The sequence below is a fragment of the Hylobates moloch genome, unplaced genomic scaffold (genome assembly GCF_009828535.3).
Source record: "Hylobates moloch isolate HMO894 unplaced genomic scaffold, HMol_V3 SCAFFOLD_8, whole genome shotgun sequence".
Taxonomy (NCBI): Eukaryota; Metazoa; Chordata; class Mammalia; order Primates; family Hylobatidae; genus Hylobates; species Hylobates moloch.
In genome coordinates this window covers 57718693-57746032 of record NW_026652283.1, presented here as the reverse complement: position 1 = coordinate 57746032, position 27340 = coordinate 57718693, and the positions used below count along the sequence as shown (strand labels likewise).

At 35.3% G+C, this 27340-nt stretch overlaps 1 protein-coding gene across 4 annotated transcripts in view; it reads right to left on the bottom strand.

The window, feature by feature from the left end:
• Positions 1–27340, bottom strand: part of COP1 (COP1 E3 ubiquitin ligase) — a 257894-nt gene that overhangs the window by 122099 nt on the left and 108455 nt on the right. For all 4 annotated transcript variants that reach the window (XM_032160914.2, XM_032160918.2, XM_032160917.2 and 1 more), the window contains 2 exons: positions 13498–13612; positions 9226–9361 (listed from right to left, as the gene is read on the bottom strand). In XM_032160914.2, coding sequence (XP_032016805.1) covers positions 9226–9361; positions 13498–13612 — 251 coding nt within the window. The remainder of the gene's footprint in view (positions 1–9225; positions 9362–13497; positions 13613–27340) is intronic.

Sequence of the window (27340 nt, the reverse complement as noted above, 5' to 3'; positions counted from 1 at the left end):
GTCGAGACTAGAAGAGGAAAATTTTAGGGTAGAAGTTATGAGGGTGGGAGTACACGTAGTGACTTTCAAAGTTTAAGCTTAGATTGTTTGTGTTTCCTTTTTAACCTTTATTTTGAATCAGGTATGTTTTGAATTACCACAGAAGTAGAAAACTCACCAACACTTGCTGACAATCTTGCATTCCTTTTTAAGTTGTTAACATGAATTTGTATTTCTGTCATATGTCACTGGTAATTCACAAACTTCTTTTATAGCCTAAAGATTATTTCTTCAAAGGAATACTTATCAACAAGCAAATATGTGGACATATATGGACTAATGCTAGAGTCCTACTTACTCCGGATCCTCTCCCAGCAGGTAAAACAATTTTTCATTCATTCATGCATTCATTTAATAAATATTTACAGACACAGGAATATGCAAGAAATAAGACAGGTAAGGCCCCTGCCTAGATGAATCTCCCAGCCTAAAACACAGCTTTAAAAATAACTGCTTTAAAAGACTGATCCCAGCAAAATTTGGGAAGGAAATCCTTCCCTCTGCACTCCCATTCATCTCATTTCTCAACCAACCCCAGATGGTCAATAACACTTAAGACAATAATGGAAATATCTTCTGACGAAAAGGGAAAGTACATTGGCAGTCTTAAAAATCATATCTATTCCTTAGAAAACAAGTCAATAATTACCTAGAGATGTCTTTTTAAGTATAAATTTAAAGCTCACAAGCATTCTACAATAAGGAACATATTAAAAGTTACCCTCAATCTGGATCCGCATTTGCTTAACTATAAATTGAAACTTAGCAAAAATGGTCCTTGTAACTACTGTAGAAACATAAAGTTTAATTTGAATAGTTTCAAACTATGGTAAAGTGACATCTAAGGTGCAGAATTATACGTCAAAAAATTAGTATAAAAATGTTCATTATTTTGACCTCCTTATAGAAATAGGGATACACAGTGTCAGAACCTCAAAAGAATTAATTCCTCTTTTTCTTCTGGGTGTCTCAAAGGAAAAGTGTTTTCTGAAACTTTACAAAGTTTCAATAAATCCTTAAGTGAATAGAAGAGCACTAGAATTCAGGTACGCCTGTATCCAAATCTCAGTTCTGTCTATTACTGGCATTATGTTTATCTTGGACAAGTTACAAAATTTCTATCTCAGTTTTTTACATCTGTAAAATGAGATTAATAGCAGTATCTTGCTACACAGAGTTGATACAAGGATTAAATGAATTAGGGAATTGATGTAAAATATTTATGATGTTGTCTAAAAATGAGTAGGTAACACACTCTACATTACCAGTACAGAGACTATCCTAGCATCAATGAATGCCACCATAGATAACTATTTTCTTCTTAGGAATTTACTAATGCTTGATATAATTCCATTCCAACAGCTTGAACAAACATAAGTAAAAATATTGAAAAACTCTCTAGAGGTAGAGTGTATAACAATTTTGACCATAACAATCTAGTTGTACAAAATTCAGACTCGGAATTCAAAAGACAACCATCACTACTAACTATATTAAGTTTAAACTATACAGTTTCAAACTATTTCTCTCTGGTGGACACTGAACACCTAATAGAAGAAAAAATGCAAAATATGCTATTATTGCTATGTGTAAAAAGAATGCAATTAACTGTCTTCTTTCCTGTTCCTTGCCATTGCTAACCTAGGACCACCTTCTACTTATGAGAGTGAACTTCACTGTACGTCACCAATTCCATACCTTGTCTACTGTTTGATAGTTGAGATAGTGCCAAAGTAAACAAATGCTGCCACCTTGTGGACTGATGGGTATGGTCTTAACTCCAAATAAGCAAAGGAAGAAAAATACGTTTCTGGTTCGGCCTTTTCTCTCAGATTATCACTGCAATAAGTGACCAACACTATGTCATGCAATTTTACAGTAAGAATAATTATCTCTTTTACAAAGTAACAAAATAATGCACCAAATTCAACATTATCTGCCTTCTCAAATACTTGTTTAGGCCTCTTTTTTGGTTTGAGACAGAGTCTCATTCTGTTGCCCAGTGCAGTGATCTCAGCTCACTGCAACCTCTGCCCCTTAGGTTCAAGCAATTGTCCTGTCTCAGAATCCCAAGCAGCTGGGATTACAGGCATACGCCACCACGCCTGGCTAAGTTTTGTAGTTTTAGTAGAGATGGAGATTCACCATGCTGGCCAGGCTGGTCTGGAACTCCTGGCCTCAAGTGATCTGCCTGCCTCAGACCCCCAAAGTGCTGGGATTACAGGTGTGAGCCACCTCACCTGGCCTCTTTATTCCTCTTTCTGAAAGAAATTAATTAAATTTCCTTTTTCGGGAGGAATTAAAAGGCGTTGAAGTAAATTTATTATCAATGATGTGTTTGAATATAAGAAACTAAGAAAAGCAAAAAATTACTAGAGCTGTGAGAGTTTTTCACACCTTCATTTCTTTGGCCATGTCATCCTTTCTTGCTAGTCTTCATCTCTCATGCCTAAGACACTTTAAAATTTGAATTTTTTCTTTAAAAAACATTAATTCGGTGTAATTAATAGAAAAAAAAGAATGTAGCATGCAAGACGGCCCAACCAGAGATATCTTTACAATTTTTTATATTAGCCTAAATGTTTTAATCTAACCACAATTTATAAGTATTTCCAAACTAAGATCTTGTTTAGGTCTTCCTAAGAATGTATTTCTGCCTCAGAATGCACAATGTTTTCATATAAATGTCAGTATGATTAGGGTTTATTAGCAATTTTTAAAAATCCAACACTACATTAAATGAAGCTTTAAAAAAGCAATAATGAAACCCTCTCTTCCCCAAAATCAAGCTAAAATGGCTTTCAGGAATGAAAAAAAAAAAAAAAAAAAAAGATTATTACTCTTTGTATAGTCACATAACTACAGGTAAGTGCATACATATCAGGTCAATATTATAAATAAACTTTGACACTTATTTTTGCCATTTCACATTCAATCTACATTTCTGAAGTCCTTAAAAGCATAGTACACATTCTTAATATGGTTAAGAATTTAAGTAAGAATGCTAATCTGTTGCTCCAAACTAAACTGTTTCATAAACTATTCTTTTATTTCTTATCTATAAGGGCCCTAAGATAAGATTGTGAGCTCTCCTGAATCCAAGTGTCATGTCTGGCCTGTTCATGACTATATGCCTAGTCTGGCCTAGCCTGCACTAGGTTATCAATGATTTTTTGTTAATTAAATTATGTAATAAAATGCACCCCATAATCTGCTGCATTTTCAAATTTTATTCAGTCAAGTGCCAACATACAGAAAAATAAAGGAATGTATGATTTTTGTCTTATTCATTACTGAGTTAAACAGCTGACAGAATACAATAAAAGATCTCCTCCAAGTTTCTTTAGCTAATGGCTTAAATTTTAAGATCTTCATTTACATAATAAATTGAAATCTTAGTCCTGTAAATGAAAAGCATGTTAAGTTTTAGCAATATTTGACACATTAAAACTTACCAAATTCCTGATATGCCTCAAAAAACATCTTTTTAGCGTTATTCATTCTAAGAGATTTGAACATGAACTAGCAATTTGATTATACCAAGGAATTACTGTTAATTTGCTTAGATGTGATACAGCCCTGTGGTTTAACAATGTCCATTTTAAGAGATGCAGGTTAAGTTTCTGAGATTTGCTTTAAAATACTTAAGCATATACACACCCAACACTGAGCACCCAGATTCATAAAACAAGTTATTCTTGGCTTACAAGAAGACTTAGCCACAAAATAATAGTGGGGGACCTCAGGCTGGGTGTGGTGGCTCATGCCTGTAATACCAGCAGTTTGGGAGGCCGAGGCAGGTGGATCATGAGGTCAGGAGTTCAAGACCAGCCTGGCCAACATAATGAAACCTAGTCTCTACTAAAAATACAAAAATTAGCCAGGCATGGTGGCGGGCACCTGTAATCCCAGCTACCGAAGAGGCTGAGGCAGGAGAATTGCTTGAACCTGGGAAGTGGAGGTTGCAGTGAGCCAAGATCACGCCATTGCACTCCAGCCTGGGTAACAAGAGCAAAACTCCATCTCAAAAAAAAAAAAAAAAAAAAAATAGTGGGGGACTTCAATACCCCACTCACACCATTAGACAGATCATGGAGGCAGAACACTAACAACAAAATTCTGGACTTAAAACTCTACACCTGACCAACTGGATACACATTGACACAGAGTACTATACCCAACAACCACAGAATATACAAACTTCTCATCTGTACATGGAACATGTTTTAAGATAGACCACATGCTTGGCCATAAAACAAGTCTCAATAAATTAAAAAAAAATCATAATCACACCAAGCATAACTCTTGGACCACAGTGAATAAACACAGAAATCAATACCAAGAAGATCTCTCAAAGCTACACAAAAACATTAAAATTAAACAATTTGCTTCTGAATAACTCTTGGATGAACAAATAAATTAAGGCAGGAATGAAAAAAATCTTTGAAATTAATGAAAATAGAGATAGGATTTACCAAAATCTTTGGATGCAGCTAAAGCAGTGTAGAGAGGAAAATTTATAGCACTAAAAATGCCTTCATCAAGAGGTTAGGAAGATCTCAAACTAATGACCTTACATCACATGTAGAGGAACTAGAAGAAAAAGAACAATCTAATCCCAAAGCTAGTAGAAGAAAAAACCAAAGTCAGAGAAGAACTGAATGAAATTGAGACCCAAAAGTCCATACAAAAGATAAGTAAGACCAAGAGTTGGTTCTTCAAAAGAATAAGCAAGATGGATAAACCACTAACAAGAGTAACAAAGAAAAAAAAAGAGAAAATAAAAATAAGTGCAATCAGAAATGACAAAGATAACGTTACAACCAATACCACATAAATACAAAAGATCCTCAGAGATTATTATGAACATCTCTATGCATAGACTAGAAAATCTAGAGGAAATGGATAAATTCTTGGAAACACACAACCTCCCAAGATTCAAACAATAAGAAAGTGAAAATCTGAACTGACCAGCAACAAGTTCAGAAATTGAATCAGTAATTTAAACAAAACAAAAACTACCAACCAAAAAGATCCCTGTACCAGAAGATTCACAGACAAATTCTAACAGATGTACAAAGAATTGATACCAATCCTACTGAAACTTCCAAAAAATCAAGGAGGGGCTTCTCCCTAATTTATTCTAGGAATCCAGCATCATCCTGATACCAAAATCTGGCAGAGACACAATGATAAAAGAAAACTTTGGGCAAATATCCCTCATAAACACAGGTACAAAAATCCTCAATAAAATACTTTGTATTTGTTCAGCTTACAAAATACTTATAAGCTGAACCCAGGAGCACATCAAAAGTTAATTTGCCATGATCAAGTATGCTTTATTCCTGCAATGCAAGGCTTGATTCAAAATATGCAAATCAATAAATGTGATTTACCACATAAATAGAATAAAAAACAAAAAACATATGATCATCTCAACAGATGCAGAAAAAGTCTTTGATAAAATCCAACATCCTGTCATGATAACAACCCTTAACAGACTAGGCATCAAAAGAACATAACCCAAAATAGTAAGAGTCATCTATGACAAACCCATAGCCAACATAATAGTGAATGGGCAAAAGCTGAAACCATTCCCTTTGACAACTAAAACAAGACAAGGATGCCCACTTTCACCACTCCTATTCAACATTATACTGAAGGTCCTAACCAGAGCAATCTGTCAATAGTAAGAAATAAATGGCATCCAAATAGGAAAAGATTAAGTCAAATTATCTCTCTTCACTGACAGTATGATTCTATACACAGAAAACCCTAAAGACTCTGCCAAAAGGCTCCTGGAACCGATAAACAAATTCAGTAAAGTTTCAGAATACAAAATCGATGTACAAAACTTGGTAGCACTTCCATATACTAATAACATTCTAGCTGAGAAAGAAATAAAAAACACAATCTTATTTACAATAGCCACAAAGAAAATAAAATACCTAGGAACTCATCTAAGCAAGGAGGTGAAAGATCTCTACAATGAGAACACAAATCCCTGCTGAAAGAAATCAAAGATGACACAAATAAATGGAAAATTCTTCCATAAGCCATGATTTGGAAGAATCAATATTGTTAAAATGGCAATACTGTTCAAAGCAGTTTACAGATCCAATGTTATCCATAAAATACCAACGTCATTTTTCACAGAATTAGAAAAAAACTATTCTAAAACTCACATGGAACAAAAAAAGAGCTTGAATGGCCAAAGCAGCCCTAAGCAAAATGAACATACCTGGAGGCATCACACTACCAAACTTCAATTTATACTATTAGGCTACAATAACCAAAACAGCATGGCACTGGTAGGTACAAAAACAGACATAAGACCAATGGAATAGAATATAGAACCCAGGTATAAAGCTGCAAACCTACACCATCTGATCTTTGACAAAATCAACAAAAATAAGCAATAGGGAAAGGACTCCCTATTTGCCCATCAATGGTGCTTGGATAACTAGCTAGCCATGTGCAGAATAAAACTGGACCACTACTTTTCAACATATACAATAACTCAAGATCAATCAAAACTTAAGTCTAAGACCTCAAACTATAAAAATCCTAGAAGGAAAGCTAGGAAATATCCTTCCTGACACAGGCTTTGGCAAATAATTTATGGCTAAGTCTTCCAAAGCAATTACAAAAAAAAATAAAAATTGACAAGTGGGACCTAATTAAATTAAAGAGCTTCTGCATAGCAGAAGAAATTGCCAACAGAGTAAACAGACAGCCTATGGAATGAGTGAAAGTATTTGCAAACTATGCATCTGACAAAGGCCTAATATCCAAAATCTACAAGAAACTTAAAAAAAAAATTAACCTGTGAAAAGCAAAAAAATCCAATAAAAAATAAGAAGACATGAACAGACACTTCTCAAAAGAAGACATACAAGTTGCCAACAAGCATATGAAAAAACGCTCAACATCATTAATCATCAGAGAAATAAAAATCAAAACCAGGATGAGATACCATCTCATAACAGAATGGCAATTATTAAAAAGTCAAAAAATAACAGATACTGGCAAGGCTGTGAAGAAAAGGGAATGCTGGCATGCTGTTGCTAAGAATGCAAACTATATCAACCACTACGGAAAGCAGCTTGGAGATTTGTCATGTAACTTACAACAAAACTACCATTTGACCCAGCAATCCCATTAGTAAGTATACGCACAAAAGAAAGTAAGTTGTTCTACCATAAAGACACATGCACTAGTATGTTCACTGCAGTGCTATTCACAGTAACGAAGACATGTAATCAATCTAGGTGGCCACCAGTGGTGGACTGGATAAAGAAAATGTGGCACATAGAATACAACACAGCCTTAAAAAAGAATAAAACCATGTCCTCTGCAGCAACATGAGTGAAGCTAGAGGCCATTATCCTAAGTGAATTAATGCAAGAACAGAAAACCAAATAATGTATGTTCTCACTTGAAAGTGGGAGCTACACATTGAAGACACATGAATGTAAATATGGGAACAACAGATACTGGGGACAATTAGATGGGGAGGTGGGAGAGGGCAGGGGTCTTGGGCTTATAAAACACTTGTTGTGTACTTATGCTCACTGTCTGGGTGATGGAAATGTTAGGACCCCAAGCTCAGTGTCATGCAATATACCCATGTAAGAAACCTGCTTGTGTACCCTTTAATCTATTAAAAAAAAAAAAAAGTTGAAAGTATTAAAAAATAATAAAAAAATAAAAGTGGTCAGGGAACATGGAAAAAATAATAAAATACTTAGGCAAAAAATAACCAAAATGAAGAGGATACATAAAACTTGTACAGCAAAATCTTAACCACTGCTGAGTGTGGGTGATGGTTATGTGAGCAATTATTCCATTCTCTCCATTTTCCTGTATATTATACATTTTCATTAAACATTTCAAATAATGATAAAAATAATATAAAGCAAGTTGGGTGCAGTAGTAGTCCCAGCTACTTGGGAAGCTGAGGCATGAGGACTGCATGAGCCTAGGAGTCTGAGGATAGCCTAGGGAGCATAACAAAACCCTGTCTCTTAAAAATAAAAAAAAGTCAGTAACAGAAAGATAACTGGAAAAAATCCCAATATCTGGAAACTAGTAACAGCCTCAGTAATCATGGGTCAAAGAGAAAAATCAATATGGAAATTAAAAGGTATTTTGATATATACTTCATAACATGCTGTATGCAATAAACACAATTTTATCTGTCAATTTTAAAAAAACAAACTTTCTAAAAAAAATAAAGCTAAAATAGTACTTTGAACTACATTAAAATGGAAAAGTATCACATCAGTTTTTTTTGTGATGTGGCTAATACAGTACTTAGAGGGAAATGTGTAGCACAAAGTAACTATATCAGAAAAGAAGGTATCAACTAAAGGACCTCAATTTTTACCTTAAGAAATTAGCAGATGAGAGCAAATTAAACCCTCAAAAAGTAGAAGAATGAAAATAATTAAGAGCAAAGATTCATGATAACAGAACACAGAAAAATACAGCCTATCAATAAAACCGAGAGCTGGCTCTCTGGGGAGATCAATAAAATTGATTAACTTCTAAGCTAGACTCTTCAGGAAAAAGGTAAGAAGAAACAAAATCCACTATCAGGCATGAAAGAGGGAAAATCATCATAGAATCCAAAGATATTAAGAGAATAATAAGGCAATATTATGAATAATTGTATGCCAATAAGTTCAACAGCCCTGATGAGATGGACAAATGTCTTAAAAGACACAAACTAATTATAATGCTAAATCAAGAAGAAATAGATAAACTGATTAACCCTAAATCTCTTACGCAAATTGAATTGGTAGTTAAAATTCTTTTCTGGAAGCTTCACTGGCAAATTCTACAAAATATTTAAGGAAGAAATAATACCAATTCTATACAAACTTCCAGAAAATGCAGAGGTGGGAGCACTTATGAGAAGAGCATACTGTCATCAAAACCAGACATTGCAGTACAAGAAAACAAGCTACAACCTTTTGAGATGGATACTATCAATTATTCCACTTCAGAGATGGAGAAATTTGGCATATAGAAATTCAGGAACTTGCCTAAAATCACAGAACTAATAATAGGCAGGCTACTTCAGAACCCATGCTTTTCACAATAATGCTATAAGTGCTTCTCAAATTCAATTAGATTCTAGACATTCTTACAAAAGAAAATAGTAATTTGACCAATACTTACCTAGAGACTATACTAGAACCATTATAGAGATCACTAGCATATGACAATGTGGCTAAAGGTCGTACTGAATTATATCGAGTAAACTTGGACAAGCATTCCTGAAATTCATCCAACTGGCTTGCAGTTCGACTGTCATCTATATGAAAAACAAAACAAAACAAAACAAAACAAAACAGATGAATTGAACTGCAAAGTAAGTCACCACAAATTAAAATTTATATTCTAAATACAAAAAACAATTTTTAAAGATTTTACTGAAGACTAGTTTGCACAACTTAATTGGTTAATTTTTCAGTTTTAATAAAAAATGTCTTGGTTCTTTGAAAGATACTCTTTCCACTGTGAATTCTCACTTTTTTGGCAATAATTTCTTGGAAAAATAATAATAATAATAATAGAGCTACTATTTAAGAGTCATTAAAACAAAAATCCATCAATGGAGAATGTGAGGATATTAAGAAGAGTACATATATTGGATGGGTATTTGTTAGTTTGAAGGAACGTGTTTACTGGCATACATATTTATGCCCATGTTTTGTTTAAAATCTCGTTTACAATAACATTTTAGATAAAATAGTTTATAAATAAGAAGAAATATTTCGCCAAATAATACACTGAAATGTTTCAAATCCTATTACAGAAAGACAGTAGAAAACTGCAATGTTATGAACTATTAATTCTAAAAAACAAACAAACAAAAGTTTGAAATTGCTCCTTTTTATCTCAAAGAGTGCTTTCATCAAGAAAAAATATTCATTCAAATCTCTTGCTGAAATATGAAAAACAGTAATTCCATCCAGTGGTACAGTATACAAATACCTTGGGTAAAGTCCACTTCAGTAAACTATTGGAAGATAAATCATGTGGAATTTAGAACATAGTATCAGTTTACGAAGTACCTGAGAATACAACTAATCTATTCTCCAGTCTATTAATAGAAGCAGACCTACACTAAAAGCATAAATTTTAAAAATCATTGCTTTTCAGCACTGTCGTTTGAACGTATACTTTCCTTTCTGAAGAATGAAAAAAACAATGAGCACTTTAGTTTCCTAGACTGAAACTGAGACAAGTTTGTTATACCATTGTATTTTCATAGCTTCTTTATTCTAAGCCCATACATACACACACACAACTTTTTCAAGGTAAACGTTCATGATTTCCCTTCTTAAATGCCATCTGAAGTCTAGTAAGCATAATAAAAGAAAGATGCAAGAATTATTAAGTCAAAAGAGTTATACAGACAATATAACGCACAGTAAAGAATTTATGTTATCTGGAGATATTAGGTTATCTTGAAAATAACTGTTTGCATGATGAAATGTATGTAACAATTATTATAAGAAAAAAATAAACAACAGGGCCGGGCACAGTAGCTCACACCTGTAATCCCAGTACTTTGGGAGGCCGAGGCGGGTGGATCACCTGAGGTCAGGAGTTCGAGACTAGCCTGACTAACATGGAGAAACCCTGTCTCTACTAAAAATACAAAATTAGCTGGGTGTGCTGGAGCATGCCTGTAATCCTAGCTACTTGGGAGGCTAGGCAGGAGAATCGCTTGAACCCAGGAGGTGGAGGTTGTCGTGAGCCAAGATGGCACCACTGCATTCCAGCCTGGGCAACAAGAGCAAAACTCTATCTCAAAAAAAAAAAAAAAAAAAGAAATAACATTACTTGAGGAAACTGAGTGAGCTTTTGCCCCTGATATTTTATAAATTTTAAAGATTTAACCACTAAGCAAATTCATCAAAACACCTAGATTTAAAGGGTCCAATTAGTTGTGCTTCCATTCTAAAGAGAGCAAAAGGAATTACCTAACAGGCAATACCATAACGGTATTGAGATAAAACTCTTGCTCCACAAAAATTATTCTCAGGAAATTCCACATATTATAAATATAACATGGGTTATTTGCAAAAATAAAAATCCCAACTGTACTGCAGAGTGGTCTGGATATAATAATTAATGATTCTTTTTATATGGAATCCTATTACTGTGAGTTATTTAACATTCTGCATACTGGAAAGATGGTTGGTTTTATTAATTTAAAAACTGTTTCAATGTTATCCTATTCATTCTCATTTTGATATCAACTCCTAAGTACATAAAACTCACAAGCATTCAATATTGTGTATTCTGTTCTAAGCTAATAATCCTGTTCTAGGCTAACTGGATTTCTCCCTATCGTATAAGCTCATTAATAGCTACTTTCAACAGAAACCATAAAGAAAACAATAAAACTAGTTTTTTCAGTATCTGATAGTAATTGGTTTTAACTTATGAGGTTACAAAAAGGTAGAATTTTGTTTGCGTGGTGTTTTATCATCAACATCCACACATATCTGCTGGTATATCACCTCTCCTACCCTAATTACAAATTGGCTTGTAAAAGTGTATTCAATGTCTCTTTTCTTTCTCCTAATGCTTATAATTAACTTCCTCTTTCAATTACAGTTAAAACTCCAAAGTAATAGTTCTTTAATACTCATCTTTCATTTTAATAGTTGGAAATAAAAGTTATGGAATACAGATGGATTTACAGATTCTCATTTGAAAATATACAAAGGACAATCAACCGCTTAGGTACACCGTTTCAGAGAAGTTAAAATTTCCCCTTTACAGTCAAAGGTACTAGGAGGAACTTACAATCCAGCAATATAATTAGAGTAGCTAGCTAACATAAGATTCCTGAAAACTAGAGACATGTTTTAGGTACAATACAGCCATACCCATACAAATAAAAATCTAATTTTCCTCTTGTAGTAGTATTATTCTACTGTCTTGTAAAGCTACACCCCCAAAAATAAACTGACTTGTGATGACCTTTACTATTCCATACCATGCCTATGCTGCCAGTGACTTAAAGATTACTAATAAGAGCCTACCCCAATCTCTTTCCCACCTCTTTTTTTAAAGGTCTGCCACTTGCCTATAGTTGTATTTCAATATCATACCAACAAATAATGTATGAAAGGGTTAACATGAACTCTACCAGTCAGAATGCAGGTACTGGGCTACTTTCAACTTAACAACTTCCTATGGCAGTTTATATTTATAGATTATTACACAAGCACAATAAGGGGCTCCATTCCCAGGCAATAAATGAAAGTTTTCCATGCATAAAAACTGTTTGTTGTTAATTTCAAACAAACAAACAAATTTTGGCTTCTCCCTTGGTCTTCAGAGGAAAAATGCTTTGTAAATCTAATATATTTTTTCCTATACCACTAATCGTGAGGCAAATTTGTCTATAGGATCTAAGCAATGTGTAGATTATAAATAATATAAACACACGTATTCAAGAGAAAACCAACACCCAGTTTTTAACAACCAATAAAATATAAGACTTTTTTTTTTCCCCTTGGTGGGGTTTATTTTAAGCAGATGCCCCATTAATGACATGAATTAACTAAGCACCCAACATGTACCAAGCATTGTATCTTATATATGTCACCTGCAATCATTAAAAAACCCATTAGGGTTAATGTCTCTACTTCATAGATAAGCAAAGACACTGAGAAAGACTGAAGAACAGAGTTAAGAAAAACAGGAAAAACTAAATTACTTTTTTACAGTAATAGAAATATCCTATGCTATCACATCCACATCTTTGCATATGTTATTTCCTCTACTTTGAACAACTGTTTCTAAGTATCTTTTTCAGTTAATTCATACTCGAATAGCCCATATACAACTCCTCTGAAATCCCTACACTGATCATGCCCTTACACCTCCCCATTTTCAACTTGGCCTGGATTTTTTTTTTACTATCAGTTGTATTAGTGGATATTATTATCTATTCTCATGATACTCCTGTAAACTTATTTAACATATAATATCACACAGAACTGTTTATCTGTTGCTTTCCCTGACTCGATTTACAACACTCCTTAACGACAGAAACCAGTTCTTCCATCTTTTTATTCTTAGCACAGAGGACAGTGCTTAGAACTTCATGTTTATTTAATGTTAAATAGGAGGCAACTGAATGAAACTTATTTTTGTTGGCTACATATTCATGGCTGAATTTCTTTTTAACTTTATCTAGCTTGCCATATAAAGATTCAGAATTCGCAAATATAGAACCAAAAATAGTCATTGGAAAGTAACATTCTCTAAGATCACTAAGAACCTCCATGATGATCTGGTAGACTATGTCAAAAATACATACTTCTGCTTTAAAATTAGGACTTTCCATAAATTCAGCACAAAAACCTAGAAACAGATCTGAAATGTAGATTTCAGATAATTTGAGAAGGTCTAAATATATACCTGAGATACGAGACATCCTTGTAGAAAAGTAACACTGCTCCAAGTCTTCAAAATGAGCAGTAAGTCGTTTTCGTCTTGATGCTAATGTGCTGTTATACCAAGGCTGTTTCTTTGTCTAAAATAATAAGAAAAGACACAAAACTTAGAATAAACAATACTCTTCTTTTGCACAGAATACTCAAATGTTTGAGCATTTACCTTCAGAAGTTCATCACAATGAAATGATTACAAATGGTAAAAAACTGTAATTCTGAGATGTTTTCCAATTTTTCTTTTAACATGAAAATAGAAACCAAATTCATTCACATAATGATTAAAACGAATAATGACTAAAAATAAGCTCTAAAGGACAGTTTTACAAGACTAAAATGAGAAACATCTTCAATTCTACAAATAAAATGAAGACAATTCATTATGACATTCTAAAATTTAGAATTTTGGGAATTTTTTTTTGAGACGGAGTCTTGCTCTGTCGCCCAGGCTGGAGTGCAGTGGCGCCATCTTGGCTCACTGCAAGCTCCACCTCCTGGTTTCACGCCATTCTCCTTTCTCAGCCTCCCAAGTAGCTGGGACTACAGCTGCCTGCCACCACGCCCAGCTAATTATACTGTATTTTTAGTAGAGACAGAGTTTCACCGTGTTAGCCAGGATGGTCTCGATCTCCTGACCTCATGATCCACCCGCCTCGGCCTCCCAAACTGCTGGGATTATAGGCATGAGCCACAGCACCCGGCCTGATTTTGGGAATCTTAATATCCAGAAATTGTTAGAAAATAATTATCAAACAGAAAATGAGTTACTTTTTCCAACGAAATAAGAGGACACAAACAAATGGAAGAACATTCCATGCTCATGGATAGGAAGAATCAATATCATGAAAATGGCCATACTGCCCAAAGTAATTTATAAATTCAATGCCATCCCCATCAAGCTACTAATGACTTTCTTCACAGAACGGGAAAAAACTACTTTAAAGTTCATATGGAACCAAAAAAGAGCCCACATTGCCAAGACAATCCTAAGCAAAAAGAACAAAGCTGAAGGCATCACACTACCTGACTTCAAACTATACTACAAGGCTACAGTAACCAAAACAGCATGGTACTGGTACCAAAACAGAGATAGACCAATGGAACAGAACAGATGCCTCAGAAATAACACCACAAAGCTATAACCATTTGATCTTTCACAAACCTGACAAAAACAAGAAATGGGGAAAGGATTCCCTATTTAGTAAATGATGCTGGGAAAACTGGCTAGCCACATGTAGAAAGCTGAAACTGGATCCCTTCCTTACACCTTATACAAAAATTAATTCAAGATGGATTAAAGACTGAAATGTTAGACCTAAAACCATAAAAACCCTAGAAGAAAACCTAGGCAATACCATTCGGGACATAGGCCTGGGCAAGGACTTCATGACTAAAACATCAAAAGCAATGGCAACAAAAGCCAAAATTGACAAATGGGATCTAATTAAACTAAAGAGCTTCTGCACAGCAAAAGAAACTGCCATCAGAGTGAACAGGCAACCTACAGAATGGGAGAAAATTTTTGCAATCTACTCATCTGACAAAGGGCTAAAATCTAGAATCTACAAAGAACTCAAAGAAATTTACAAGAAAAAAACAACCCCATCAAAAAGTGGGAGAAGGATATGAACAGACACTTCTCAAAAGAAGACATTTATGCAGCCAACAGACACATGAAAAAATGCTCATCATCACTGGCCATCACAGAAATGCAAATCCAAACCACAATGAGATGCCATCTCACACCAGTTAGAATGGCCATCATTAAAAAGTCAGGAAACAACAGGTGCTGGAGAGGATGTGGAGAAATAGGAACACTTTTACACCGTTGGTGGGAGTGTAAACTAGTTCAACCATTGTGGAAGACAGTGCGGCAATTCCTCAAGGATCTAGAACTAGAAATACCATTTGACCCAGCCACCCTATTACTGGGTATATACCCAAAGGATTATAAATCATGCTACTACAAAGACACATGCACATGTATGTTTATTGCAGCGCTATTCACAATAGCAAAGACTTGAAACCAACTCAAATGTCCATCAATGATAGACTGCATTAAGAAAATATGGCACATATACACCATGAAATACTATGCAGCCATAAAAAAGGATGAGTTCATGTCCTTTGTAGTGACATGGATGAAGCCGGAAACCATCATTCTGAGCAAACTATCGCAGGATAGAAAACCAAACACCGTATGTTCTCACTCATAGGTGGGAACTGAACAATCAGAACACTTGGACACAGGAAGGGGAACATCACACACTGGGGCCTGTCATGGGGTGGGGGGATGGGTGAGGGATAGCACTAGGAGAAACACCTGATGTAAATGACGAGTTAATGGGTCCAGCAAACCAACACGGCACATGTATACATATGTGACAAACCTGCACGTTGTGCACATGTACCCTAGAACTTAAAGTATAATAAAAAAAAAAAAAAAAAAAGAATGAGCTGCTGATACACACAAAACAGAATGAATCTCAAAAACACTGAATAACAGTCATACACCAAAGGTAATGTTATTACAAAATTTCATTATATAAGGATTAAAAACAGGTGAATTATGAGTTTCTAGAAGTCAGTATAATATTTGCCCCCAAAGAACTGGGAGTAAATTTGAAAGGAGAATAAGGCAAGATGAATGTTCCATATGTTCATCTAGGCATTGTACAATCACATGTATGTGTTTGTCAAATCTCACTCAAGCAAATACATAAGATCTGCGCTTTTCTTTATATGTATTTTACCTCCATTTCAAAGAAGGCATAATAAAAAGTTATTTTATTATTACTTCCAAAAAAAGAAAATGAGTTGCGTTTGCATTATCCCTACACTGTAGCCTTACAACCTGGAATTACTGGAATAGTTCTTAACTGTAAGAAATATCTATTTGGCCGGGCACAGTGGCTCGTACCTGTAATCCCAGCATTTTGGGAGGCCAAGTTGGGCGGATCGCCTGAGGTCGGCAGTTCAAGACCAGCCTGACCAACGTGGAGAAACCCCATCTGTACTACAAATACAAAATTAGCCAGGCATCGTGGTGCATGCCTGTAATCCCAGCTACTCAGGAGGCTGAGGCAGGAGAATCACTTGAACCCAGGAGGCGGAGGCTGCGGTGAGCTGAGGTCGCACCATTGCACTCCCGCCTGCGCAACAAGAGCAAAACTCTGTCTCCAAAAAAAAAAAAAAAATCTATTTAGGCCGGGCGCGGCGGCTCACGCCTGTAAACCCAGCACTTTGGGAGGCCAAGGTGTGTGGATCACAAGGTCAGAAGTTCAAAACCAGCCTGGCCAAGATGGTGAAACCCTGTCTCTACTAAAAATACAAAAATCAGCCAGGCACGGTGGCAGGATCCCAGCTACTTGGGAGGCTGGGGCAGGAGAATTGCTTGAACCAGGGCTGCAGGGACTGCACTGAGCCAAGATCGAGCCAGTGCACCCCAGCCTGGGTGACACAGTGAGACTCCATCTAAAAAAAAAAAAAAAAATCTATTTAATACTGATTATCAGATTAAGAGGCAATAATATACACATGCCAAAGAGTTTGATATATTCATTAGAAGAACAAAATAACAAAATCAGGTAAAAGGCAACAAACTTGAAAAATGTTAGCATATAAATCCTATAAAAAACAAAGGTTTGTGGTCCTAAATATGTATGGTATTTACTTGCTGGCACAAGTTCACCAATAACTGTACCACAATGCCAAATGCATAAAATAAAAAGTACTAAGGTACTGTAATGTATACTACAGTGTATCAGTGTATCCCTGCTTTGATAAAACTAGATGGGAGGAGGTAAGAGTCATATTTTAAAGCACTGCTTCACTCTGAGAACTAAACTCTGAGTTTTTTTCTTTCTTGCCCAAATTCCTATTTAAGGAGACTGCAGAGTCATGCCCTATAAACGATAAAATCTCATCAGATGGGTTTTACTTAACCCTATATAATCTCACTTAGTTTTCTACCTGACCCTGAATAATGTCACGACAAATAAGGAAATCAATATATTTTACCCCCAAATAGTTTTTTGCCATATTTTGAAACGACCCTGCAAAGCAGTCTTTTGTGGGGAAAATTTTGCATCTGTATTAACATAACTACACCCTTCCCCTTCCAGGCCCTCCCAATCCTGAAGAGATTAACTGAGAGTCCAGCCTAATTAGGAAACATTTACCATCTACTGCCTCTGAAGGTAGCCACCTATGAGACTTCATCTACATAAAAACTTTGTTCTTCACAACCCCTTATCTTAACACAGACACTCCTTTCTATTAATTTCAAGTCTTTAGATAGTAACTTAACTCTTTGAACCAAGAGTCAATCTAAAAATCTCTGAATCCATGTGTGACCTGTAAGCCAATCCCTGTTCCCACCCCCTGTCCCTGCCTGCTGTCTTGCCTTTCCAGATCGAATCAATGTAAACTTCCTAAGTAATGATAGGTGTCTTATGTCTCCTTAAAATGTATACCAACCACCTTGGGCACATGTTCTCAGGACCTCTTCAGACTGTGCCTTGGGCCAGGGTCACTCATTTTGGCTTTTGTGGCTCCAAATAAACCTCTTTAAAAAATTTTATTTGGTTCCAAAAAAACTTCTTTAAATATGTTATAGCATTTGACTCTCTTTGTCAATAACTCACAAGAAAGTAAGATAATTTTCAAAGACTTAACAGACAGGAAGGTGAACTCAGAGATGTAATGATAAAATATAACAGCAGCAGCACAGGGCAGGGGGAAAGAGGAGGACAACACCTACACAAAAACAAGTAATTGAACTGGGATTTGGGGAATTAAGCCCAGGGACCACAAGTAGGGAAACTGAAAACAGAATTTACAAAGTAGAAGAGAAATCTGAAAGAACTGCCCAGAATGTAGGATAAAAGCCAAGAAGACAAAAAATTTGAAAAACAATATAAGAGGCATAAAAGAATAATAGTTTGAAATATGACCAGAGACTCAGAAGAAAAGACCAAGAAACTAAAGAAGAAATATTGGAAGAGTTGATGGCTGAGATTTTTCCAGAACTGAAAACAGACATGAATACACAGACAGTGAAATTATTCCGATCAAGTGAGATAATTAAAAAGAAACCCACAATTAGATATATTAAGGTGAAACTGTGTTTTTGTCTATACAGCAAAAATATCTTAAAACCAGAAGAAAGATAATTTATTTAGGAACAACAATTAAAAAGGCAAAATGCTTTTCAAGAGCAATAGAAAGAAGCTAGAGCAAAAAGGACATCAATAATCTTAAAAAAGTTGAGAGAAAAGAATTCCAACCTAAAATTCAGAACCCCAAAAGGCTATCTCACAACATCATAAACAAAAACGAAGTTTACTACCAGTGAGCCATCTCTAAAAGAATTTCTGCCTGTAATCCCAGACACTCAGGAGGCTGAGGCAAGAGAATAGCTTGAACCCAGGAGGCAGAGGTTGTAGAGAGCTGAGATCACGCCACTGTGCCACTGTACTCAAGCTTGGGCAACAGAGTGAGACTCCATCACAAAAAAAAAAAAAAAAATTTCTGAAATTGTGTACTTGAATAATACAATGACAGAAACTGGAAGATCTGGGACACAAAATGAAAAAAGAGAGCAAGGAAACTAGCAAATAAATAAGTGATTCTAAATATTACTATTAATTATCATATCTAGTTTATGGGGCTTAAGAATAAGACAAAAAATTATCCAAGTAACAACATATAAGTCAGAAGAAAGTGACAAAAGTTGCATTCTGGAGCTCTTGTATTGTTCAGGAAGGTAATTAAGATAATTGAGATACTCTGCTTAGATGATAAGTGTGAATAAATTTCAAGGACAACTACTGAAAGCACAGTGATAGAATAGGTAACAATCAAACCAGAAGAGGGATGGTGGAGGAGGTAAAAACATAAGAAAAAAAATCAAAAACTGAGAAAAACAGAAGTATAATAAGTAAAAAAGAATGAAATTATATCAGTATTAGCAATAAATGTAAATGGAAACAATCACTAATAGAAATAGTGACAGAACAGATTATTTAAAATAAAGGTATGCTATCTGCCAAAGAAATACTTAAAACAGAGACAAACTAAAAAATCAGGATAACATGAAAGAATACTAACTAAAAGAGAAAAAAGAGATTCAAGATGAAAAACATTAATAAGGATGAAAATAGCCACTGTATATGAGAAAAGGTTCAATTTAACATAACCCATCTGTACGTAATAAGAGAGCCTTAACATTTTTCAGGCAGAATTTGCCAGAGAAGTGGACAAACCTATTAACACAATGGGAAATAAATCTGCAAGTCAACTGAGTTATGCAACTAGTGTTATGCAAGTAACACTAGTTTATATATGGCCAAATATGAAATTTGATATAATGAACATATAGAAAACACTGTACCTAATTTAAAAATAGGCATTCTTCTTAAGCATGCACGGAACATTTACAAAAACTGACCATGTAATATGTTACTGGATAATATGTTTACAATCTTGAGAAAGGGCAGAATTTCTTAAATGAAACACAAAAAGTACTAATATAAAAATTATAAATTGCATGACATAGAAATTAAGAACATCTGTTCACCAAAATTCATCATTAAAAAGGTGAGACAAGAAGATACAAACTATAAGATATTTGCAGTATCCAGAAACAAATGATTAGTATCCAGAATACATCTATTTCTCTAAGACCAACACAAAAAAATGGGGAAAGACTTGAAATACCATTTTACAAAAGACAAAACATAAAGGCCAATAAATATAAGAAAAGGTGCTGTTTTATAGTGGCAGGAAAATAAAAATTAAAGTCACAACTATGCTCTATTTATTACCACTAAGGTGACAATCATTTTAAAGTCCAACAATACTAATTATCAGCAAGAATGCTGAGAACCTGGAACTCATACACTCATGTAGTGGGAGTTTTAAATTGATAAAAGCACGCTGGAAAACAATTTGTTATTAACTCAAAATACAAATTTTGCATACCCAATGCCCTTCAATTCCTCTCCTAGGTACATATCTAGGGAAACTCTTGCACCTGTGCATCCGGAGACATGTACAAAGATGCCCTTAATAGCAAGAACAACAAAAACCCTAGAAGTACATGTAATGTATACAGATTCAACGAAAAATTTTAGTATAGTAACAAAATGGAATATTATACATCAGTGACAATCAACTATAGCCACAGGCAGCAGCAATTAATCTCTGAAAAAACAAATCTCAGAAATCTACTTACTGTAATATTTTTATAAAGTTCGAATATAGCCAAAACAAATAATTTAGGGGTGTATATAAATGTGGTAAAACTCTTTAAAAAGTCAACATATTGATAAACATAAATATCAGAAAAATAATTATATTTGGATAGGAAGCAGGTGATAAAATTGGTCAGGAACACATGAGTAACCTGTATACTACTTTTGATATTCTATTATTAAATAACTAACACAGAAGCTGGTTCCATAAAAGTTTTGCTGTATTTCTAATTTACATTTTAATGAAATATATTCTTTTGTAGGTACCAACATATTTTTTATAAATACTAAGATTGTAATTCTAGATTTTACCCTACAGATCTCTTAAAAAGTGATCTGGCTGGGCATGGTGGCTCATGCCTGTATTCCCAGCAGTTTCGGAGGCTGAGGTGGGTGGATCACAAGGTCAAGAGATTGAGACTATCCTGGCCAAAATGGTGAAACCCTGTCTCAAAATACAAAAATTAGTGGCCGGGTGCAGTGACTCACGCCTGTAATCCCAGCACTTTGGGAGGCTGAGGTGGGCAGATCACGAGGTCAGGAGATCGAGACCATCCTGGCTAACATGGTGAAACCCCGTCTCTACTAAAAATAAAAAAAAATTAGCCAGGCATGGTGGCGGGAGCCTGTAGTCCCAGCTACTTGGGAGGCTGAGGCAGAAGAATGCCGTGAACCTGGGAGGTGAAGCCTGCAGTGAGCCGAGATCACGCCACTGCATTCCAGCCTAGGTGACAGAGCCAGAGACTCTGTCTCAAAAAAAAAAAAAAAAAAAAAATTAGCTGGGCATGGTGGCGCACACCTGTAGTCCCAGCTACTCAGGAGGCTGAGGCAGGAGAATCATTTGAACCCAGGAGCGGAGGTTGCAGTGAGCTGAGATTGCGCCACTGCACTCCAGCCTGGAGACACAGTGAGACTCTGTCTCAAAAAAAAAGGAAAAAAAAGTGATTTGTTTAATGGAAAAACAGATAAGACTTCAAAGTCTGAAAGATGAGAATAATTAACAATAATCAGGAACAGGGCATATAAAACAAATAGGAAGTAGTCAGCAACACTGTTTTGTTTTACTTATTTGGCTTCCAGTTTTTATAGTAAACTCATTTTCTCAATTATTTTCCAATACTTATTCTTGACATTTCTTAAATTTATTCAAAACCTTAGAGCAAATCCTTTATTCAAAAACTCTACAAGCAACTAGGTTGCCTCATAATTGTTGGTAAATATGCAACAGCTGGGTCATCGTCATATGCCAGTTTAATTATTAAATTATAAATAATATTAATATAAAAAATAGAAATGTGCTATGTATGCAGAGATAAATGTTTTGAAAATACATATTGGATGGAGATAGTCTACAAGGCCAATCTTCAAATAAAAAATCTCAAGATAAGCTCTTTTACGTAGAGGTAGATATAAATATGACATAAATCAAAGAGAAATATTCATCAACCATGTTAATTTTACCTAGCTTGGTTCTAAAGAAAAATGATCACATTTAGCAAACTCACAGATAATTAAATTTCACTACAGCAAAAACAGAAGCGTATCTTATTTGGTCATTGAAAAAAGTTAAAAAAAAAAAAAAGTCCTCAAATGCTAGAAAGTTAATAGGCATACTATGAAGATAAAAGAGCAAATTAGATGATTATACAAAAAGATAATTTATGGTCAGCCTGTAAATTATGAAAAATCTTTACACATATAACTACTTTAATTCCCAATAAATGCAATTAACATGAAAACAGAAAAGCAGCAGGCAAAACTGAATATTGTATTTCATATACTTAATATAAAATAGTGGAGTACAAAAGCAATGAGATCTTCAAAAGACTAATGAAATCAATGCTTGTATAATAAAATAAGTAACTTACCATGGCAAAGTTCCCTGTCAATTCCACTAAGAGGAGACTCCTACTTTAAATGAAGCAAAAAGTGTCTGTATGTTTGACTGAAACCTGAAATTTTTCCAATCTATAAATACTTTTTTCTCAAACTAATTTCATAAATTAACACTGCATGGAAAACTATCATTATTTACACAATAAGTAAACTTTATAAGTTCAAGGAATACATACAAAATAATAAAACAAATTAACTATTAAACCCATACACACATTTTCATACAAGCAGATTTAATGACTAGCTTTAAAGCAAAAAGTTACATAATTTAGAATAGTGGTTATCATAGTGTGATCCCCAAAGTGTGGCTGAGGACCACTGGGAGTTCTCTAAGATCTTTTCAGGAATCTGGGAGGACAAAGCTATGTTCTTAAAAATAGTAAGATGTCATTTGTGGCCTGGTGTGGTGGCTCACGCCTGTAATCCCAGCTCTTTGGGAGGCCAAGGCAGGCAGATTGCTTGAGTCCAGATCCAGACCAGCCTGCGCAGCATGGCAAAACCCTGTTTCTATAAAAAACACAAAAAAATTAGCTGGGCATGGTGGCACACACCTGCAGTCCCAGCTATTGGGGAGGCTGAGGTAAGAGGATGGCTTGAGCCCAGGAGGTAGTTGCAGTGAGCTGAGATCCTGCCACAGCACTCCAGCATGGGTGAGAGAGCAAGATCCTGTCTCAAAAAAAAAAAAAAAAAAAAAAAAATTCTTTGCAATTTTAATTGTGCTTATGTTTGTACTTGTGATACAAAAGCAAAGATCAGTATAAGACTGCTGGTATCTTAGCACAAATAAAGGCAATGGCACCAAATCCCACTGGTAGACACGGTTCTTCATTACTATTCATAATTTTTTAAAAAAACATATAAAAATCTATAAGAATCAGTTCACTTAAGGATGCCCTTAACAAGGTCACACAAATTAAATCCTACATTAAATCCAGGCCTTTCCATGTATACCTTTTTACTATTCTGTGACAAAATGAGAAGTATGCACTGTACTTTATCTGCTAGCAGGACTCTCTCTTGCTTTGCTGAGCGTTATTTTTCCTTTTTACCCAATAAATTCCACTTTCCTCATCCTTCTAGGTGTCCACGAGCCTAATCTTTCCTAGTTGTAGACAAGAGCCTGGTTTTAGCTGAACTAAGGAGAAAGTTCTGCAGCATTTTTGCTGCCCAATGTGAGGCCAAAGGAAGGGTGAGTAAAATGTGAACCCAAAACCTCTTTTCGCTTCTGAGCCTTTTGGTCCTATGGCATGCCTCTTCTTTTTTTTTGAGGACAGTAACAGCACCTATCTTTTCTTCTATAATACTGGAGGTAGTACACACCCACTTTAATGGCCACAGGCTCAGGCTCAGGATGGTTGGGCGAATGGCAGCTCCCTGCTCCCCTTACCTCCTGGTTTGGGTGCATGGCCATGTCTGCCACATGAGTGCAGTGTCCAACGGCCACACAGGGCGGGAATGAGCCACAGCTGCTGTCCAGGCCCCAAGGCGGCCTCGGGGACCTGGGCCCTGCATGGTTGACTGGCCAGACTACCATTGGTCTGAGCCAGGGGGAAAGGAGCCCATTTGTATAAGAGTAAGAGGTTCTTCTCCCAAGGTTAGCCTTACACTATGAACTTTTTTTTCTCTACCTATTAGCAGTTAACTTTTATGTGAGAAGATTTTTTTTTTCCTTTTTAGAAAATGTTTTACAAGGCCAAGACCCCAACTATCACTGTTTATACTCTCTGTAAAGTTTTAACTATGAAAAGGATTTATATTGGTCTTAAGCTGTAGCCAATCTGGTCTGCTTTACATGACTGTTATGGTAAGTAGCAAACTTTGCTGTAGGTCTCCATCTTGTTTTACGTCCTCCAGAGCCAGAACTGTAACCACATGACAATGTTTTGTTCTAGCCTCTGCCATTTTACATTTGTGGCCCGGGGTTAAATCCTGGCTTAGGGAATGAGTCTTTTTTGGTTTGATACCTGTGCAACCTTTGCTATTTGTTGATTCTCTTCTCCTCCACGAACTGCCTTGGATTTTACTTTCTTTGAGCCTTTAGTAAAGTTTGAAAGCCAGAAATATTGGCCACTTGGGATGGCTAAAGTCAGGTAATAGGGGATTTAAAAGGATTTTCTTAAAGGACACTCAGCTTAATTAAAAGCAGATATCCAAGTTGTAGGCATAGGTAAAAGGTCTTTATGTTTTTCTTTTCTAGGACCTTGTTTTGTTGAAGAAAAAAAAAAAAAAAAAGACTGAATTATTTTTCTCCATTTTTCCTTGCCACTCTCAATGCACACAAGAAGGAAGAGACCTCTGTTTTCGTCATGGAACACCAGTAATTAAAAGCAAATAGATCCCTCTCAAAATCTGTTTTTGCCTCATTTATGCCTGTTTGTTAGGCCTTAGAAGCTCAATGTTTTCCTAGCCCTATCTCCTAAGGGCTCCACCTGGAGACCAGTAATTCAATTAGGAGATTGGCAAATGAAAGATCTTATGGCAATTGGGTTTTCTTCTGTCTATCTGTGTACTTATATATGTGTTGTGTGTGTGATGTCTATAAAAAAAGCTCTAATTGGCTGGGTGCAGCGGCTCAAGTCTGTAATGCTAGCACTTTGGGAAGCTGAGGAAGGTGGATCACCTGAGGTCAGGAGTTCAAAACCAGCCTGGCCAGCATGGTGAAACCCCGTCTCTACTAAAAATACAAAAACTAGCCGGGCATGGTGGGACATGCCTGTAATTCCAGCTACAAGGGAGGCTGAGGTGGGAGAATCGCTTGAACCTGGGAAGCGGAGGTTGCAGTGAGCCGAGATCATGCCACTGCACTCCAGCCTGGGCAACAGAGTGAAACCCTGTCTCAAAAAAAAGAAAAAAGGCTCTAATTAATTGGCCTAAAGGAAGATAAACACTTTGATCAAATATTTTTTAAAAGGAAAATAAAAACTTTAGTGCCTTTCAGTTCACGTGACTTTAATCTTTGAGAAATAAAAAAACAGCCTTAAAGATTATTGGTAAAATACAGATGTCATCAAAATGTAAATAGGTAAACTAAATTATACAGGTCAGATATTAGGTTTGCTAAATGTTTTAAGGTTATAAACTGCTTTTTTTGGTTTTTGAGAACCATTTAACTTGATGGCTTCACATGTGGTAAAACCTGGCGACATAAGGAACTAACCATGCCCTTAATTATGCTGGAAGAAGTCAAACCTTGGCTGCACCAAGCAAATAATTAAAACAATTTACCAGGTTTTAAAGTTAAAGTTGCTAAGAGTTACCATTATAATATGTAATTGAAACTACTGGAAATAGATTTACATGTGAGGTGTGTTATGATGTGTTTTTAATAAAAGATTATAAGAAGGTGTGGAAATGTAAATTTTTGCCTAGGGTCTAAGGATTGTTTTGAATTAGATAAGATAAAGCTAAAAGTTCAACAGAGCAAGACTCTGTCTCAAAAAAAAAAAAAAGCTAAAAGTTCAAACAAGTGATGGAAGGATTGTAAAAATTAATCGTCCAAAATAAATTCTCTGTGTTAACATATTGACTAACTTCAAAAAGGCATTATATGGATTTTCTGTAAACTAAGCATTGAAATAAAAGCAGAAAAACGTACTCTTAAGGAACTAATAGGCTCTTTAGGAAAATTTGTAAAGAGTTATAAAAGGTTTTTGTTTTTCAAATTTCTGAGTCATGATTTTGGCAAAATAAATAACTTATCTGGAATAATTTGGAATTCTATTTCATAACATCAAGTGTTTTAATCCTCTGACATATTCAACAGGCTTCCCAAAATCAAACTTCAGTTTCAAAATTGTCTTTCCTGACACCTAGCTTTTGGATGCTGCAGAGAGTCCCTGGAGTATCCAAATGAGGGGTAAACAGAACATGTTTACTTACATGAGATTGCCAAAATGGTGTTCAATCTTCTTTAGGTTACATTTTGGTGACTACCACTAATATATGTTTCAAAACTGTATGGGATTCCAAAAATGTTAATGTCTAAAGTATATGCTATCCATCATAATTAAAAGGTTGTTATGTTAAGTTATTGTAAACCACAGCGATAATCGAACTACTTTGTCAACTGTGTTTCTAACTGTAACTACCCTGGACATTTTGTTATTCACAGACAATTGCTGTCTTGTTTTGATCCTTTTCAAAAAATGGCTTATAACAAGCTATAGGACTCTAACAGGTACTCTCAAATACAGGTTTCTAATAACTTCGGAGATTGTAACACTACAATACAGGAAAAACGTGAAGGACTCACGAAGAGCTAAAATGTTCACGAATATCAAGCAAAATAAGAGTTAACTAAATGAACTGAACTCATCGAAAACTGAGGCAATCTTTTTACCTTTTGCTTGGAATATTGCTGATCCCTGTTTTGTTTTTTCATAGTCAAGGAAACTTATTTTGAACTATTTACAGCTTTTAATAACTGAGTATGGCACACTCCTGTGAAAAAAATTTGGAGCATATTTGTCTCTCTCTCTCTCTCTCTCTCTCTCTCTGGCTTCTCCAGAATTTGGAAACTAGTTGTAAGTGTTCTTAACTTATGGCAATATAGTTGTTTACATCAGTGCAATAAGAATCCATTTTCTTTTGCAACAGGATGCAACTGGAGAAACGTGTTTTACCAAGGCTTAACTTGAAGGGTATGCTTCCCTTTAAGGA